Source organism: Mercenaria mercenaria, chromosome 2 (assembly GCF_021730395.1).
Source record: "Mercenaria mercenaria strain notata chromosome 2, MADL_Memer_1, whole genome shotgun sequence".
In the NCBI taxonomy this organism is placed as follows: domain Eukaryota; kingdom Metazoa; phylum Mollusca; class Bivalvia; order Venerida; family Veneridae; genus Mercenaria; species Mercenaria mercenaria.
In genome coordinates, this window is record NC_069362.1 from 31751260 (window position 1) to 31771636 (window position 20377).

General features: G+C 33.9%; 2 protein-coding genes across 3 annotated transcripts in view; one reads left to right on the top strand and one right to left on the bottom strand.

Moving 5' to 3' along the window:
• Positions 1 to 454: 454 nt before the first annotated feature.
• LOC123563641 (pre-mRNA-splicing factor RBM22-like) lies at positions 455 to 14805 on the bottom strand. Its single transcript, XM_045356555.2, has 10 exons — positions 14713 to 14805; positions 13014 to 13100; positions 10150 to 10203; positions 9249 to 9411; positions 8133 to 8233; positions 7307 to 7479; positions 3835 to 4035; positions 3281 to 3528; positions 2579 to 2728; positions 455 to 1629 (listed from the first exon to the last, which is right to left on the bottom strand). The coding sequence occupies exons 1-10, from the start codon at positions 14788 to 14790 to the stop codon at positions 1487 to 1489; spliced, it is 1398 nt and encodes a 465-aa protein (XP_045212490.2). The 5' UTR covers positions 14791 to 14805; the 3' UTR covers positions 455 to 1486.
• The window catches only part of LOC123562647 (WD repeat domain phosphoinositide-interacting protein 4-like), a 38260-nt gene continuing 31180 nt past the window's right edge, over positions 13298 to 20377 (top strand). The window contains exon 1 of one of the 2 annotated variants that reach the window (XM_053534155.1): positions 13298 to 13319. The gene's annotated coding sequence lies outside the window, so the exon portion shown is untranslated. Of the gene's footprint in view, positions 13365 to 20377 lie in introns of both variants that reach the window. The other variant, XM_053534161.1, reaches the window with a different exon arrangement.

Consider the following 20377-nt stretch of genomic DNA (forward strand, 5'->3'; position numbering starts at 1 on the left):
AGTATATTGATCCTTGACCTTCAGTAAAGAACACAATCTCATTTTACCTTCTTTTATATAGGCTAAAGATTGAGATGTGCAAATAATGTATTGACTGATCATCAATTTTATGCCTATACTTTTTGTAGTGTCTGACATGTATATAACATTAATAACTTTTTAACATTTGACATTTCGAAGACAGGCAATAATACAAGTCTAGCAGAAACTATAACCTATACCATACAATGTGAGTGACAAATAAACCAAATTATCAACCCTGACTACCTGCACAAGGTGAACCCTTTGTAAAAGTTTGTGGAGAAGTAGCAGAGTTGTAACAGGACACTGGTGTATAAATATGTAAATGAATATCTGATACACAGTAAAGACAACTATTTTCTTATACTTAAACTAAACCAAGTTTAGACAGGCTACCTATCATAGTTCAACAATATCACTAAAAGTAACAGCATTAAATTTTGTCATGTTTATTCAAGCTGCCTTTATAAAGCACTTACAATGTGAAGTACCAATGAGATAAGAGTCTAATCAATATACACAGGTTTCATTATCACAGTGAAGACAGCATTTCCATACACTTTACAATACCTGACCAATTCAAGGGAAGTAATACAAATAGTAAAGTCAAATATACTTTCTGATGTTAATGCAATCTACTTTCTTAGTTTTACATGTGCATTTCATATTTGACAAAGGCATTTTGGGTCTTAAATTGATAATGTGAAACAGGGTTTAAATCTTAAATGCCTATCTGTATCATGACAATACAATGATGTTTAAATCTGAAATTACTTGAGGGAATGAATTTGCAGAAAATGGTTTTAAACTTAGCAGAGTTACTCATCATGTCAACTGCACAATAAATATGAACAGCTATCATTTAATTGATATGTCTCTATTTTCAAATGTTCATTTCATAATCTTCCTTTAATTACCAGAAAAACTTACATACAACATTTTGTATAACTTTTTGAAGAATAAAATCATTAAAACAATATTTACAGTATACGTACAAGTCAGGATCATTCACTGTATACATTCTTTCTTACAATAATTTTTGATAACTTTCTCATCTCTCACTTAGTTTAATAGTTTCATGAATTTTCAGGTTTAGTCTGTATCGAAATTTATGTACATTTCATCTTCCTGATCTTATTATTGATTATTATAAGAAATGCACAAGCTCTCTTAACAGCATTGTGTTATAAACAAAGCATCTTTCTCAGTGCTTTTTTTCCCCAACTTTGTCGCAAGCCTGTCAGATCAAAAAGAACTTTTCCATGTATTCCAAATATATTTATGATCTTCAGATCAATATGCAAACAGCTGTTATACTGTCACAAATGCCAATATTTCCCTGCACTGATGGTCACTCTGACATTTTAATTCCTTATTAACATGTATGTAAAGCATGGACATCAGTTCAATCTGCTTTAAAGCTGACGCTGAACACATTTTTATTTATGTATGTGGTCAGTTATTCCTATCCATTTTGTTGTGATGTGGCTCCCATCCTGTTGGGGTCCTGTGAGGGGTAATGCATCTGAGGAACTTGACCCCGGGGCATGACCCCTGGTGGGGGCCTCAATGGCATCATACCAGGGGGAGGGGGTGGAAGTCTCACACCTGAAAGAATATGCAAAGGTTAGTTCATGTCACTGAAACATCATGCAGTGAGTGCTAAATTACAGTTAAGTAATTTTACAAAGGAAAGTTTCATCCATCCATACAGTCCTTTAAAATCAGAAATTTTCATGTCAGAGACAGCTATTTTTGCTATATTTTCTGACTATATAAATAGACTATTTTTGTTTTAAATAGTTCTACAGATACTGTGAAATCATTAATATTCACGGACACTAACTCGTGGATTTCGTGGTTGAGTCAACAATCCATGAAATTTAATCCCAAAGAACAAGTAGAATTCCCATTCATTTTATGTTCAAAAATTGAAATCCACAAATTCATATCCCAACGAAATTGCCATTTTGACCAAAACCATGAAATTTCACACCCATGAAATTGAACGATTTTACAGTATATGTTTAATAAGCAGCTATATATCATGAACACTCTTCAACACCAACCCATTCATATTGTAAGAACAGTGAACTTCTACACTCGTAAAAATACCTAGTTCTACAGTATTTCAATGGACATACCAGAGCCTAAGTATTTCACTTTCCTGGCTATCTTTCCAGATGTCACTTTGTTAAGTGACAACTTTTTAAGACAAGTAAGAGGTGAGAAATAGGTGAGAAACATTAGATGTCTTACATAAAATCTGACTTCATAGGGTGCATACACATTCAAGCAGAAATGTATCTGGATCTTTAAATTTGCAGTTATATGCTGGTTAAATGAAATATCATGATGTGATACCTTAAAATGCTCAGCATCAGATGATCATTAGGTGGAAGTGGACAGATTTTGGCAGTTGACGTATGTGTAGCATAAACATGTTTATATATTACATAAAAAAAATTATGCTGCCTTTGTTGAGAAAACAGACACCTTACAATGTAATTATGAGATATTACCCATCTCTGATCATTTCAAATTTTGCAATACTTACCAGGTGGTGGAGGGCCTCTGATAAACATTGGCATCATATGAGGAGGTCCTCTGGGTGGCATTGGGTGTCTCATCTGCATTGGGTGCATTGGTGGTGCTCCACTTAAATTGAAGAAATTGTTAGCCAACTCTTCTGGCGGGTGTGGTAAAGCTAGAAAATCAAAGAAAACATTGCATGATATAAAAGCATACACTTTCAAAAGGCAGAAAATTTCTCTACTTTTATTTACAGAAAAATAATTTTTACTTCATCAAATACCAGTCTTGGCCATCTGTTTTCAAAGTGCCATGGAATCTTTTCACTTGTGACAAGTTTGCATAGTGCCCCCTGAAACAGCATAATTGTAGTGCTGTTTTGTTTCTCTCATGCATTCAAACATTTAAACCACAAAAAGCTTCAAGTAAAATGTCTAAAAATTTGAGTTTAAGTGAAATCATGTTCATTCAGACCTCTTTCACATGATGACAAATACAGATATGAAACCTTGTATCAGTGACTGTAACTATACATGTACATTCAACACAATGTTTAAAGAAGTAAGCATTCTATTTCTGACAATTCTTACCTACTAAGAGACAAAACACTGTTTACATTTCTGACAATAGTTTTACATCTGGGAAGCAAAATAACTTGTTGCATACATATTCAAGAAACTCATTCAGTTGAATTATTTCTTATAACTTGGGAGTTGGCAGTTATTACCTCCAGGCAGACCAGGGACTGGTTCAAGATTCTTTTCTTCATCCTTTTCCTCCTCTTTTTCTTGACCTTGCTGACCTTGAGATTTTCCCCACTTAATATTCAGTCTCCGCCCATTTATAATGAGTTTATTGAAAGACTTTTCTGATGCTGCCTCAGCTGATGACCGTAATGTGAACTGTACAAATGCACATTGCTGTTTTGCTACTACATTGATTGATCGGATTTCTCCATACTGGTAGAAATAGTCTCTGAAAAATGAAATCCACAGAAATGCTACTAAACATTCAGCATCATGTTTTCATTATTTTCTTCATCTTAGAAATTATATGATTAACTTAAGTTTTTCTTATTACATTATTTTTTACTTTATTACAGCAAGTTGTGTGGCTTGAGTATTTTATATTCAAAATGCATTAAAACTATATCCTTTGCAGTATTTTGAAAGTTTAACCATGATCACAGAATTTATTTTCAAACTTAACAGTATGACTTCTACTCTGATAATGGAAATATTTTCTTAATTTTCAATCTCATATTTCATGTACAGCACTTACTTCAGCTCTTTTTCTCCAACCTTGTCCCCCAGACCACCCACATACAATGTGGAGATGCTTTTGTCTTCCGGTGGTTCTAGTTTGGGCATGGAAGAATATCTGTTCATTAGTTTGTCTGCGACTGGATCATTTAACCCATAGAATCTGTCCTTTATGTTCTGGTCTGCCAGTGGATCATCAGGATCTGTTGGTTTCTCATGTCTGCAATATACAGCACCATGATTAACTTGCTACACCATGTGAAACACCTTTAATATGATCAAAATATTACCCGTTTAAATTCATTTCTAGAAGGAAACTGTACAAGCATGGTTGAATGAAAACAGGTTGGTAACCATATTTACATCACCCTACAATTTTTGCAATACATTTTTCATAACACCAAATAAATCATAAATATGGTAAAAATGTACTCACATACTTTATCAACTTCTCTCAGTCAGTTTTTCATTTTCAATAAAGGCAATTGGAGGTAATTCAACAAAGCCAGATCTCGCTTTTAGTTTGTATCAAAACTAGAGATGCTTTTGAGAAAAGCGCATGTCTCCCACAACTGCCCCTATGAAAAATGTTAGTTTCTCTAGATGTTTTAGACGAGTGGATCCAATTAGATGGTCTGGATGAGTGGATCCAATCAGTAATTCAAGGGCCATAAATCAAAAGTGCCTGAGCGGATTTGGCTAGTTATCGAACTTGGGTAAGGTCTTATGGCCAAACATATTTTGTTCAAGTTTGGTGAAGATCGGATGAGAAATGTTCGACTTAGAGAGCGGACATGAGTAAAAAGGCCATTTTTTTCGGAAATTCAAGGGCCGTAACTCTTAAATGCCTGGACAGATTTGGCTAGTTATCGAACTTGGCCGAGGTCTCATGGATGAGAAATGTTCGACTTAGAATGCGGACAAGAGTAAAAAGGCCCATTTTTCGATAATTCAAGGGCCGTAACTCCAAAATGCCTAGACCGATTTGGCTAGTTATCGAACTTGGCCGAGGTCTTATGGTCAAACACATTTTGTTCAAGTTTGGTGAAGATCGGATGAGAAATGTTTGATTAAGAGTGCGGACATGAGTAAAAAGACCAATTTTTCGATAATTCAAGGGCCGTAACTCCAAAATGCCTGGACCGATTTGGCTACTTATCGAACTTGGCCGAGGTCTCATGGTCAAACACATTTTGTTCAAGTTTGGTGAAGATCGGATGAGAAATGTTTGATTAAGAGTGCGGACATGAGTAAAAAGGCCAATTTTTCGATAATTCAAGGGCCGTAACTCTAAAATGCCTGGACCGATTTGGCTAGTTATTGAACTTGGCCGAGGTCTTATGGTCAAACATATTTTGTTCAAGTTTGGTGAAGATTGGATGAGAAATGTTCGACTTATATGTCCTTTGTATTCAAATATTCGGTCATTATACAATTCCATACCACTTTGTTAACAATGCTACAATACAAAAATTTTATGATCTAATGTCAACAGAAAGTGATGAAATTATTAGAAACCTAGCAATGTATATATATTATGCTTTTAAAGACACTGATTCTGGTATGCCTGGTATGTGGCCTATGGAGACGATAAGGTCTGCGTATTGGCGATAAGGGCCAATACACAAGTCAGGACCATTGGTAGACTTGCTTCTGTTTATCATAATAAGCTACTGTATATCTACTGTGCAGTAAATAAATTGCAGGTGATATTTACCTTTATATTCACCTTTATAGCAAATCAGTTCTCACCTTTATAACGAGTTTAGAAAGCTTGATTGAATTAGGGCTAAATAAACAAAGTGATAAGGTACAACAGTGTTTTATCATATTTTTAATAAAGTAAGTTTTTTAACAATTACATCTCATTATTGCTGTTTTTTATTATCAAAAATATAAAAAATGCATTCAGGCACATATCTTTTAGAAGTAATAAATTATTGTGTATTTTGAACAATGATATATCTTTATTGCTGGATTTTATTATACATAAAAGAAAGTTAACATTATTTAGACAACACAAGAGGAATTAAGCATTTTTAATATATAACATCCTTCTGTCTATGTACCTTCTTTATCTATTAAAAATACAACTGAACGCTTCTTTAATTTCTAATAAAATCCAGCAATTATTTTTTTTTTTTTTTTTTTTTTTTTTTGTTACTTTTGATAAAAAGATCATAATCATTGAATAAACAAACTTGTAATTTCTCTTATTAAGTTTTGAATAATTATTTTATAGTGAGAAATGCTTTGCTATAAGAGTTATAATTTAATTGGCCAGGACATTACTCAACGTGACTGAGCAATCAAAATTAGTATCTTATCAATTAAAATAATTTTGTGTACATGCTGAAAAAAGACTAAAAAAACAACAGCATTTCAATTAATAAAATGCAAAACACAGGAAATAACCAATTTACCTGTAGGCAATAAAATTTATGATTCTCTGACAATAATTAGGCTACATGTCAAGTCTGCAAGGGTTTTATGGACCCTTATCAGACTGGACCAGACAGGATCTTGTATATTGGGGATTAAAAAGTCTTGTATTTGGGGGGGTCACTTATATAGGAGATTTTCTTTGCCTTTAAAGAAAGAAGTAGGTTAGTTTCAGACTTTACTTGAACACGTATTTGGTAACAGGTACAAAACTATACTGACATGTGTTTACTGTACAATACATAATTGATAAGTACCTTATAATATCATTATGTAAATGTAAATGACCTTTGCTTCACACATGTAATTAGATGTTATATGTTCTGTATTTCTCGTGTATGGGCCGGAGACCTTATTATGCAATAAAGAATGAATTGAATTGAATTGAGTGCGGACAAGAGTAAAAAGGCCGATTTTTCGATAATTCAAGGGCCGTAACTCCAAAATGCCTGGACCGATTTGGCTAGTTATCGAACTTGACCGAGGTCTCAAAGTCAAACACATTTTTTTCAAGTTTGGTGAAGATCGGATGAGGAATGTTTGATTAAGAGTGCGGACATGTGTAAAAAGGCCAATTTTTCGATAATTCAAGGGCCGTAACTCCAAAATGCCTGGACCGATTTGGCTAGTTATTGAACTTGGCCGAGGTCTCATGATTAAACACATTTTGTTCAAGTTTAGTGAAGATTGGATGAGAAATATTCGAATTAGAGTGCGGACAAGAGTAAAAAGACCTATTTTCGGTAATTCAAGGGCCATAACTCCAAGACGCCTGGACCGATTTGGCTACTTATCGAACTTGGCCGAGGTCTTATGGTCAAACACATTTTGTTCAAGTTTGGTGAAAATCGGATAAGAAATGTTCGACTTGGAGTGCGGACAAGCTTTGTGACAGACACACAGACAGACAGACAGACTGGAGTAAATCAATATGTCTCCCACACCACTGTGTGGTGGGAGACATAATAAATTAATGGTAAACAACTTCTCAACAAAGTGCTTACAAAAAGACTTCAAAACATTCAACTAACTTGTTTAGTTTGCCATACCTGTATGGGCACTCCTCTCCTCTTTTACATTCTCCCTTCACCCAGAAGGAGCATATATGTGGCCTATTTCTTTTGTAGTATGGTGTGGTCCTTGCCAATTTCAGCAACATATCACTTGGAGCCATTGCCTTGCCCAGAGCACCTGCTGGGTTCACTCCATCATTTATTGCCATCTGAATTATACATACAATTATCACTTATGGGCATCATAAAATACAGAAGCATGTGCTCCACAAATATATCAATAGCAATATAACTGTTAAAAAATCAGCAAAGAATATGCAACTACCAATTTTATCAAATAATAATAACAGCAGATTTATCATATATAACGCAATTTGCATATTTACCTTAAAACACCTTTTAGTAGTCTTTAAATAGAGTTCTGCACACCAGACAATGTCCCTGTAAGAGTTCTATCTACCACCCAATTATAACTACAAAATTCCAAGCTTGTTGCAGGCACATAAAGCAATTTAAGGTTTAAACAAGAACTGTCACTAATGGTGACAAATGCCCCCCGCAGCGCCTTGACCTTTGACCTGGTGACCCTGACCTTTCACCTGGTGACCCCAAAGTCAGTAGGGGTTGTGTACTCAATAAGTACTATCAGCATGTGAAGTTTGGTCCTGGGTGCAGTGGTTCGCAAGTAAAGTGCCTTCATGCAAAAAGTTAACATTGTGACGAACTAACGGACGGACAGTTGAACACTAATATGCCTCCCTTCGGGGGCATAAAAATGTAGCTCTTTCTATTTTCAAACCCGAAAGGCCATGGTAAAGTAACTCTTCAATATAAGTTATTAAACAGAAACCAGGATGATTACCTCCCTTTCCATATTTTGTTGGTAATATTCTTTGTTGACATCTGATTTTGGCATATTGTCCTGTACTTTCAGCGCAGCATCTCGCACCTGAACAGGTAAACCTAAAAGAAAACACAGATCACCTGAATCAGACGAAAATCAGATAAAAGCAAGCCTAAATGTTGTTTTTTTTTCAGCCATACTATTTTAAAGTAGGTCAGCAAATTCTGATTTAGAATATGATTAAGGCTTAAGCCCTTATTTTTCAAAACTTCATGATATACCAAGAAAATCTGGGAAATGAAAAAGAAAGTGTAGCGTGCATAATTAGCAGGATGATTGTCATTGCTATATGCTGGGCCCAGGCCTTATTCAGAATATTCTATGTGGTCCAGACTAATGACATTACACCATTACTTCAATGAACTACCATAAGTACTGTTGGAAATATGCACTTACTGCAGTAAAATAACTGCAACGCCGTAGGAAGTTTAATTCTAAAATAGTACCTTTAGAGTCTAGACTAGTGAAAATATAGAATGCAAAGTTTTCTTAATCATCTAAAATACTAGTAATGATGAAGTCTCAATACTATAGTCATGCAAAACTAACTCCAAGTAAATTACTGTATGTCACATGATCATATTATATCATCCATTTTAAAAGTACACTCACTGTATGTTCATAAATCAACAATCAAGTTTTCTGTAATTTGATTTAATCCTGAGTGTATAGACGCTTTTTCTTAAATTCCAATATAGAAAAATACTTCAAAACAACCATTTTCCCATACCAACAGGTGCCTTGTTACGCTGCTCTACATTTGACGACATATACAGTAGTGCAATAGCGTAATATGGTACCCTTGAGTATCCAATGATGCAGTACAACCTGATAATTGACTAAATCAATTCTATTCAGCTAACAAAATGAGCCGCACCATGAGAAAACCAACATAGTGCATTTGCGACCAGCATGGATCCACACCAGCCTGCACATCCATTTATTAATGGTTTCTCATTTTCTCTAATTGCAATAGACTTTGAAAGCGAACAGCATGGATCCTGACCCATGCTGGCCGCAAATGCACTATATTGGTTTTCTCATGGTACGGCTCAGATATTGTCAGTAGCTCACCATACTCCAGATCCAGTAAACAAGTCTGACAAACATTCTTTATCTTGGAACAGGTCTGGCATACTTCTGTTTTCTTAAACCTCATCCTGGCTCCTGGGCACCAACGGAACACGGTAAACGGTCGGGCACAAATCTTGCATTCCTTCCCATATTTTTCTTTCATCTGTACAAAATTTAAATATATTTTAAGCAGAGTTTCAAAACTTTTTAATTCACATAACTAAAATATTCACCTGGTACCCAACAATGCTCCAGGTATTTTTTTTTACTCAGTAGCTACTGTAGGTTATAAACCTAGTATGAAAGTTTCAAACCATAAAGGAAAGTTGCAAATGCAAAAATTTAGGGTAAATAAGTTATTATTTATTAAATATTTACAGTACATTTTGTACCACTTTTTTCAACAGTCAGCTACTCTTAACATTTCAAACTCGTTATTTCACAAACTGTACACTAGAAATGTTTAAAATTTGAATACACAAAATGATTGCATGAACAATTTTTGTATAATGTACTTTGTAGCAAACTATGCATACTGACATAGCAATCTTATTAAATCAGAAAACACTGTATGTAGCAAGTTATATAGTTTAGTCAGAAAACAATTTGTATATAGCAAAGTATGTAGTTTAATCAAAAATCAATTTATGTAGAAAGTTATGTAGTTTAGTCAGAAATCACTGTATGTAGCAAGATATGTAGTTTAATCAGAAATCAATGTATGTAGCAAGTTATGCAGTTTAATCAGAAATCACTGTATGTAGCAAGTTATGCAGTTTAATCAAAAATTACTGTATGAGCAAGCAACATAGCTTAATCAGAAATCTCTGTATGTAGCAAGCTATGTGCATGACAATCGAAGTGTAATTCAATAAAGTATTGTATTGTACACTAAACTTACCATTCTTAAATAAGGGTTGTCTCCCAAACATGTCTGACACAGTATTGGAAACTCCTGAAAATAATATGATAATGTTAGAAGCCATCACAGACGCCTATAAAAGGCATCTTCCCAATCCAAAAATATATTATTTTTTCTCAACTGTGGCAGAGATATTTCCCAAAATGCAAGGTATAATTTCCCCAAATTATGCAACAGATGGTTAAGATTTTATTTATATTTTAGTATTTCCAGAGGAAGCGTTTGTCTGGTATTGATTTTTTGTTGCACAAAAGCTTAACAGCCCACAGAACCAGTTGTGACACATTGTCAGTCTAATATATTATGTTCCATGGCCTGGATTTTAGTCCAAGTTTCAGGGGAGATAAATTTGCTTCGTCTTTCGATGTTTACTTCCGGTTGATAATTTTCCCCAAAATGAACAATTATCGCGCATAAATTTCCCAATTTGAAAGGCCAAGTTTAGGCAAGGAGTAACCAAACTGGGCCAGGACTTCTGAGTGACCAGGCTGTTTTTAATCCTTTTACTGTACATTTCGCCTTTTTGCTACTAGCACTATCAGCTTTGTCTCAAATTCTCACAAATACATTATGTATTACTTTATTTCTCCTGTACATTCCTGCTTTTAAACTCTTATGCACTGATGCGCACCTGCATAAAATACTCACAAGGGTGTCATGCAGTATTTATAGATAGATAGAGGTATCAAGTCAACTCGTCCCCTAGTCAACTCGTCCCCCAGTCAACTCGTCCCCGATTTGGTCATTTTGTCCCCCAACATTGGTCATTTTGTCCCCCTCATGATAAAATTTGGTCAACTCGTCCCCCTTTTGGTCAATTCGTCCCCCTTTTGGTAATTGTGCCCCCCTTAATATTTTAGGCATTTTTGCTTTTTTTTTTATATATATATTTGACTTTGAAAACTTGTATTCAAAATCATCGTGAGTTTTGAATGAGTTATATTGGAAATAGTTAACTTTAAATAATTAGGTTTGATAAAATATTAAAAGAAATATACTGAAAATATAAGACAATTAACTGAAATAAATTATAAAAAATAAATACAATGCCCTTAGTGTTTAAAATATAATATAATAGAAAAATCTAATTAACTTTTTAAAAATCATAGTAAGAAAAGAAAGAGCAATAAATCCTTACCTCTGGTCATAATAAAAGAAAGTTTTAATTAGAAATACAATAAAGAATAAATAAACAACTAATATCTGTCACATATGTTTTACTAAAAATAACCAACATGCTTTATATTCATTTTTGTCATTAAAATAAAAAAAGAAAAGAAATTTATACTTCAATAGTAGGGAGACTATAAGGATCTTACATGCCTGCCTGTGTAAGACGGGGTTTTCCCTACCCGAGGGACAGTGTGGAATGGAAAACCGAGCGTTAGCGAGGTTTTTTATCCATGCTGTCCCAAGGGTTGGGAAAACAGCTGTCTTACACAGGCGGACATGTTAGATCATTTTTCTTGCCTATCACTTTCAGAATAGATGGTGGAGACAAAAAGATGTTGGGTATTTCTGACATTATTTATAAAGTTTATGACGTCACAATGGTGCCAGTACTATGTGACGTCACCTTAGTGCACGCTATTTTAGACAAGGTTTTTCCCTAGGGAAAGACAGGAATATCTATCCCGGGCGCGTGCTCGGACAAATGTATACTTTCCCCGCTGGGTAGGCAAGAAAGTGGTTTCTAAAAAATAGTAGAATGAGCATATACCTGCATACGAGGTGTTAAAGGTTATTAATCACATTAAAAGGCGTTGATTGGGCCAGGAATAATGTATCTATTTATGTCTCTGATTGGGCTGATTGGAAGGTGTTAATGGTATTTAATTGCATGAGAAGTTGTTGATTGACCGAATGAAATGTGTCAAAATTTTACCCTAGTTGAATTAAATGTGTTAATAGCGAGCTCGAAGAGCAGGCCCAAAGGGCCTGCTCGAGAATCGAGCTTTACGGTAACGCAAGTATACTTTCACACTTGGTGATGGATTTGAAAAGTTTCGTCGGAAGTTTTAAAAAAGCGCACCCTAGCGGACTGGTGCTCACAGGAAGTACTTCTTTCCGGAGTGAATACAGAACTTCATTCAATTGCTAAAATTATTCATCACTCAACAAAAATGAAAGAATGATTTCCAGTTGTTTGAAAAAAAAATTATTTGCATTTAAAAGATCAAGCATCGGCCAGAAAATGGAAAAAATGTCATTAATAAGCAGAAAGAAACGGGAACGCGGTAATGACGTCACCGTGTCACCGGCTTCCCATAAATTTTGCAATGTATGATATTCACTGTTATAGGCATGGTGACATTAAATATAGACTTTTTCAAGTGAATAGGTTCTCCTGAATTCTTGTGACTAGTGAATAGTTTCTTTGTGACAAATAAATGATGCATAATATTTTTTAGATAAATCCGATTTCTTTGAGCTCGCTTTGAGGCTTTGCCTTAGTTCATATTAGTTGATTGGAGTGAGGAAATTATTTGTTATAAAAAAGTTTAATAAAAAGTTTAATTTTATTCAAGAGTTTGAAAATAAGCAGCATCAAATACGGACTTTAAACAGCAATCATGTTGTCCATGCATCACACTGCCAAGTAAAATGAGACTTATCTAACCTCTGATGTCGATCTTATAAGCTTTATGTTATTGCTTTTAATCTGTGGAAAATCTGAAACTTTTCTTTACCCCACCCATCGATGTTTTAAAACATTTACAATTTTTTTAGACAAATCACATTTTCAAACCAGAAAGATCAGTGACTGAGTGAGCAGGTCTTGTCAAATGATTTGAGCATACGCAGATCACATTGATAATAATAAACAGAATTCACATTCTTACCGATTCTTCCCAGTTTTGTCGGTTGTACGTGTTTGCTCCTTTCGCAGTCGCCATCTTTTCTCTTCTAAACGAAATATTATTATACCCCTAAATAAAAATAACAAAATAATTACTTTATTACACATAGGTATAATAAGAATACAATGAAAAATGTTGAAAATAAAGGGAATTAATTTTCCTCCTAAATATAATAGAAATTAAACAATAATAGCGAAATGGAAATTAAGTTTTTAAAAATAATTTCGCCCAATTGTTTTGAAAGTTTTGTATGTAACCTTTCTGAAAAAAAAAAAAAAGCGTCGTAAGGTAAAATTTCGTCAACGATAATACTCTAGTTTAAGCAGTTTAGAGGTTGTCATTTCATGTTTGAATCGTTTTAGACATGTGTCAAGTAAACTATATATCTATTTTCACTCTGTGACCCTGTAATCGGGGCCAGTAATTTGCTATCTGTCTGAAATGTAGCACAGGGGTTCGGCTCATGCCTAGGTCAAGGCCCTGCACTATAAGAAAAACACAAGGGAAATCACTTCACCTAGAACAAAGTTCTATGTCCCTTTGGTTTTTCGTTTGCTGTGTTTTTTCTAAATAAATATTTTCTAAAACTATATATCCAGGATATGCCATTTGTTGTCTATTGAATTCTGCACACGATGGTACAAAATTTTCTTACATGCGTGTTAGCAAACGCGAGAAAACTGCATCCGAAATTTCAACAATGTTCCGAAATATTGTAGTCGACGGAAACGGTGTCTAACTGAAGCAACGAATGAACTCCACTAAAACAACTTTAGGTCGATATATGCGGACAAAGGTAGGTCACGAGCTAATTCGCAGCAATATTTGATCACTATTTATCCCTCTATCTCTTACATGAAAACTCCAGGGAAGATGCAGTTCTGTATTGTTTTTTAATTGCCCGTGTTTTCATTCACGTGCATCCATATTGTTGAAATCAAATCGAGACTGACACACCTCAAGCATCGAGTTGTATTATTGGCTGATCCGTACATATGACAGCCTCGTTTTGATTTCAACAATATGGACGAATGAAAGCTCAGCGATAAAAAAAACAAAGCAGAATGCATCTTCATCAGAGCTTTCGTGTAAGAGGTAAAGGGATAAATAGTTACCAAACATTGTTTTGCATTAGCTTGTCACCTACCTGTGTTCGTATCTATCGCTGTAAATTTGTTAAGTAGAGTACCATCGTTGCTCGAGTTTGGACACGGTCTCCTACGACTACAATATTTCAGAACATTGTTGAAAGTTCGGATGCAGTTTTCTCGCGATTGCTAGCACGCATGTGAGAAAGTTTGGTACCATCGTGCGCGGAATTTAATAGACAATAAATGGCATATATAGTTTTAGAAAATATATATTTAGAAAAAATACAGCAAGCGAAAAACCAAAGGGACATAGAACTTTGTTCTAGGTGAAGTGATTTCCCATGTGTTTTTCTTATAGGGTAGGGCCTGGACCTAGGCATGAGCCAAACCCCTGTGAAATTTAGCAGGTCTAGGAAACAGGGAAAGACGAACATTACCAGGTCTAGTATATTCGATTGGTGCATCATGCACCGATCGGTGTATCTTGCACCAATTGGTGTATTCAGCAATACACCAATCAGTTTATCAAACGTAGGATGCTACTTTAAAACAAAATATTTCGAGAACTGGAAAAAAACGCATTCCAATACCTTCACATGTTGTTGATGACATCGGCCATTTTCTTTCGCCACAACATTTTTTCCGACAGACTGCTGCGTTTCTTGCATTTTTTTACATTGAATGTACTGTCACATAATTATAATTCATTGTCAAGTAAGCAAACACCATTTAGATGCCCCAACAGATGTGATTTTTACCCAAATTTCCTTCAATAACCTTTGCCTTATACAATCGCAGCTATGTTTGATTCGGATCTATGCTTATAAAGCTACACAATTTTCCTAGCATCCCAAAATTTGATTGACATGCGTATTATAGTCGTCCGCAGTATCCTCGCGTCATTGGTAAGGGTCAAAATTTTGGCAGTGGCTAGAGAACCGGAATCAATGTACAATTTAACCAAATAGATCCTACTTTTTTTTTGGGAAAAAATTTCAACCTAATTTTTGGCTAGCATTTGCCTAAAATTGATGTAATTGGTGGGTAATTTCAAATATCTATCAAAGAAGATCAGGTTTGGTTTTGAAATTTCCCAACTGATACATATAATGACAAACTATAAATATTAAGTATAATTGAAATAAAAGTTTTCAAAATCGCACTTTATATTATAATTATAGAAAAAATAAATTAAAACAAAAAATACCAAAACTCACCAGTTTTTAACAGTTTTTAGCTCATCTGATTTTTTTAAAAAAAATGATGAGTTATTGTCATCACTTGAGCGGTTGTCGGCATCTGCGTCGGCGTTGCCTGGTTAAGTTATATGTTTAGGTCAGCTTTTCTCCTAAACTATCAAAGCTATTGCTTTGAAACTTGGAATACTTGTTCACCATCATAAGCTGACCCTGTTTAGCAAGAAACATAACTTCATCTTGCTTTTTGCAAGATTTATGGCCCCTTTTGTACTTAGAAAATATCAGATTTCTTGGTTAAGTTTTATGTTTAGGTCAACTTTTCTCCCAAACTGTCAAAGCTATTGCTTTGAAACTTGGAATACTTGTTCACCATCATAAGCTGACCCTGTACAGCAAGAAACATAACTCCATCTTGCTTTTTGCAAGATTTATTGCCCCTTTTGGACTTAGAAAATCAGTTTTCATGGTTAAGTTTTATGTTTAGGTCAGCTTTTATCCTAAACTATCAAAGCTATTGCTTTAAAACTTGCAACACTTGTTCACCATCATAAGTTGACCCTGTACAGCAAGAAACATAACTCCATCCTGCTTTTTGCAAGATTTATGGCCCCTTTTGGACTTAGAAAATATCAGATTTCTTGGTTAAGTTTTATGTTTAGGTCAACTTTTTCTCTTAAACTATCAAAGCTATTGCTTTGAAACTTGCAACACTTGTTCACCATCATAAGCTGACCCTGTACAGCAAGCAGCGTAACTCCATCCTGATTTTTGCAATAATTATTGCCCCTTTTGGACTTAGAAAATCATTTTCTTGGTTGAGTATTATGTTTAAGTCAACTTTTAAAATTAAGTGGACACTGTACATCAAGAAACATAACTCTATCCTGCTTTTTGCAAGAATGATGGCCCTTTTTAGACTTAGAAAATCATGGGTAGGACAATATTTCTATTACACAAAAAAAATCAGATGAGCGTCAGCACCCGCAAGGCGGTGCTCTTGTTTATTAACGCCTCAGTCACAATCAAATGCATTTTTTTGTTTCAATTGGGGTCAAAAATAAAAGTTTGTAAAACTCTTTTATTTTGAAATGTTAATTTACCATATACCTTGGTTCTACAAAAACAATGGTAGTTGTCACTGTCTGATAGTTCGACAATATTTTTTTTTCGATATAAAGATGAATCTTCAGGGAAAAAATAAAACAGACATGACCATTTTTAAAGGACTGTTTTATTCAAATAACTCTTTAAGACCCAACAAAATTGTTACCACATGATAAGGTACATAAAAGTAATGTAGAAAACCCCAAAAACTAATAAATTACACAAAGATTTGTAGTTATTATCTTCTTTTGAAGTTCAAAATTCTAGAAATTTTTGTTTACTACTTGCTTTCAGTTTTTGCATACCTTTTGAAATGCATTTATTCAACTCAGATATGTTATTTTCTAAAAATTCAGTCATTTCTCTTTAAATAATGGTCTCATTTTTGTGATTACGACTATGTTTGGCAGAGATATCGCAATTTTAAAATGAAAGCCGAAATTTACCCAAAAAGTCTACGGACAAGACATCATCGCCAAGTGCTTTCTACATAGGTTTTAGAAGACAGTCTTTTAGTTCTGTTGAACTTTTATGTTTAAAATGATCAAGAACAAGTAAATAACAAACAAATTTATGAAAAGAAGTATAATTGACAGTCTTCGGAATGTGTCTTCGAATAATTGAAGGATTTGAACAACTGTGACTAAATCAAAATGTCATTATGTGACAAGTTCTGTGCTATTGCTTACATAAATTAGGACTAATTGTTTTCATATTTCACTATATACTAAAAATAATGATACATGTACTTGGAAGGATCCTCACTGAAATAGGCTGTTAAAATTCTCCTTCAGCTTGGTGTCTACGGACAAGACATTTGACCATAATATAATTTCTGTCTAAAAGACAGATAGAGTAATGATGTTTCTGATCAATGCTCATGCATTTAATGGGCTTAAGAACTGACCTTGCAGCCTGTTATGTACACCATTTAGACTATGTTTATTTATCTGTAATAACTTTTAACCTCATCTAAACAAAATAAACCACAATCTTCCTGACATTGGATGGTGGAAGAAACCACCTGACTAGACTTTGTTGAGGCAAATTATTTACATGCTGTTATCAACCATATCAATCAAGAAATGGTAAAAAAGTATAAACACAAAGTTTAACATGATGAACTCTATGAGTTCATCTAAACATGTTCATTAAAGTAGAAACATTAAAAAAGTAGGAAGAACTTGTTAAACTTATAGCTCAGAACAACATCTTAAAAAGATTGCAACTGTGTCTTAAATGGAAAACTAATGTAACAAACTGCCTTGCTGACTGCTTAAATAGCTGTATGTTGTAAAATACTCGTATGACATTTATTCTGTGAGATCCATAACTCGTACTAATATTTTAAGTAGTCCTGCAAAATAAAATTCCTGTGAATTTTAACCTGTTTACAGAATAATTAAATGTTCACTGTGGTAAGTTTTTATCACTTAGTTTTGAGTCAGCTAATATTATGCTTTTTTCTTAAAATTCCCAAGATACATTCTCTTTTTCTAGCCAGTAATATTTTTGATTAATATTGACCTTTTTCCATTATATAAGACAGTACGACCGGAGACAAAGTTTTTTAACTATCTTTTTATCACATTTACTTCTTATTTTTCATGTTATCACCTATATTAATATTATTTTCTTGGAAAAATACTGGAACAAATGTTAGTAACTCAAATTGTAAATCAAACTATGATTTCAAAATTCTAGACCTCTGTCTCTGATGCACGTGGGGAAGTTGGCAGTTACTTGCAGAGAACATGTTTGTACAGTACAGAATCAATTAACAATTGTTAAGTTACATAACTGAAATTCTGTTGAAAAAGGGCATTAAACCCCCCAAAACAAACAAATCTAAATAGCTCTCATTTTTGAAAGGGAGAAAGCTGCAAGGAGACTACAGTAATCACGTAGTAAATTGCTTGTAATTTCTTTTTTAAGATGATTTAAACTGCTTCAATTTTATGTGATTTCAGTCAGTTACAGAATAAAAGTTGATAGGCAGATAAATAGAATGAAATCTTGAAAACCAATCACCATTATATCTTGGCCCTGAAGAGCACAGAAATATGCCATCTTGAGTGGATTATAACAAAATGTTTAAGTTGAAAGTGGACAGCCCACACCATGTCTAACAACAGATCCATACTCCACTAGAATATGACCAAATTTATGTCAAATGATTTTGCTTCTATCTTCTCATTCTTTCTGTTTTACTACTAACTTGTAAAAGATTGGGGTTTTTTTGCATTTCAGAGTCTCTTGATTTATTTCAAAGAACTCTTGATATATTTCTAAGGTCCAGTGCTGGTTTTTATTGAAAACAGAAAATATATTGAATAGTATTTGTGCAATGTCTTGTCCGTAGACACTTCCACTGCATGCCTTGTTTTTGCCATAACAAAGGGAGGGTTAGAAAGAAATGTATTATTCCTTTTTTGATAGCTTTTAACATTTATATAAGTCATGTATAAGATTAAAATATATTCTATATCCATTGTACTTCTCGGATTCAGATTGTACACACAAGAGTAAATGGGTAACATTCTGCATTTGGAAGAAGTAAGTTTCATTAGAAATATATTTATTCTATATTTTGTAAAAACATTAAGTGTGGTGTATCATTGAAACTTGATGAATAGCTCCAGTATGATTTTATAAATGATATTTGTCAAAAAAACTTCGTTTGTTTAGTGTCTACGGACAAGACATGTGTCTACGGACAAGACATTTTGCAATTCAACAACTATTTATATCTATATAACCCAGCTTACTTCCGTCTAATGTTCATCAACTTAGACACTATCCTAGCAGCTTTCATACCAACAGTGATTAAACTCTAATATTGCATCCTTCACAAAGAAAATAGGTGTCTACGGACAGGACAAAAAAATTGGCGCATTTATCATTGTCTGTTCAGAGTCAAATTTGAGGAGATAAGAAACTTCTACCTGAAAGAATGCTATTATTTTCAGAAGAAGGTAGACTGAAGTTCACACAGAGACAAATAAGACAGTAAAAAAAGAATTATTTTATAATGAAATCACATTATCTGATATGAGGAAGAGCAAAAAGGCAAAATATATAACAAAACGGTCATGTCAGTCTTCAGTACATAACTTCTGTTGTGGGTAACATAGACAGTTGAAATAACTTGCAGCTGAAAGAAGACGAATTTTCCTGTAAACCAAACAGCACAAAAAGGTCTTGCTGGTTCAGGTTAATAATTAAAATGAAAAGACAAAAAGCACATTTTTTAAGGTGAAACAATATAACACTGAATTTTGGCCTTTTTTCTGTTATTGGACAGCATGGCGTTCGTTTTATATGTACATCAGCTACCTGATAGTAGTTTTACCTGCAACTGGGTAGTGATATGTAACTCCTGAAGTGCTGAAGACAGAATATATAAACATGCACTTTTAAATTTGGGTGTATAACAAAGAGCACCTAAAAAGTATGCATTTGATTGTGACTGAGGCGTAATAAATCTCTTAGATGCACGGTGACCCCAACTTTTTTTCTTTCCATTTTGAAGCATTTTTGTGTGTCAAAGCTGCAAATTTTTTTTGAAAATCTTAATGTCAAAATTTTTTTTGTAGATCTAAATACTTTTTTCCATTGAAAATAAAGTGGGTGCGGTAATTATGTCAGCATGTAAAAATGAAAGAGATTTGTTTGTGACATTTATGCTTATATAATACTGACATCACCTTTTATTCATATTAACCTGTAAGACCTGAATTCCCTATAACATTAAGTAGGATATTATTTGTTGTATAAAGTACCACCATTTTTTCAATTTTACAAAATTTCAGAAATGCTTATACAGTGGGAGAAGAAAATGCCCTATAAAATTAAAACGAGTTTGGTGACCTGTGTTTTTTCTTCTCTTGTTTGTCTTGGAAACAAATGTTCTTCATGCTCACAGAGTATCAAAAAATTCTTAATATTAGAA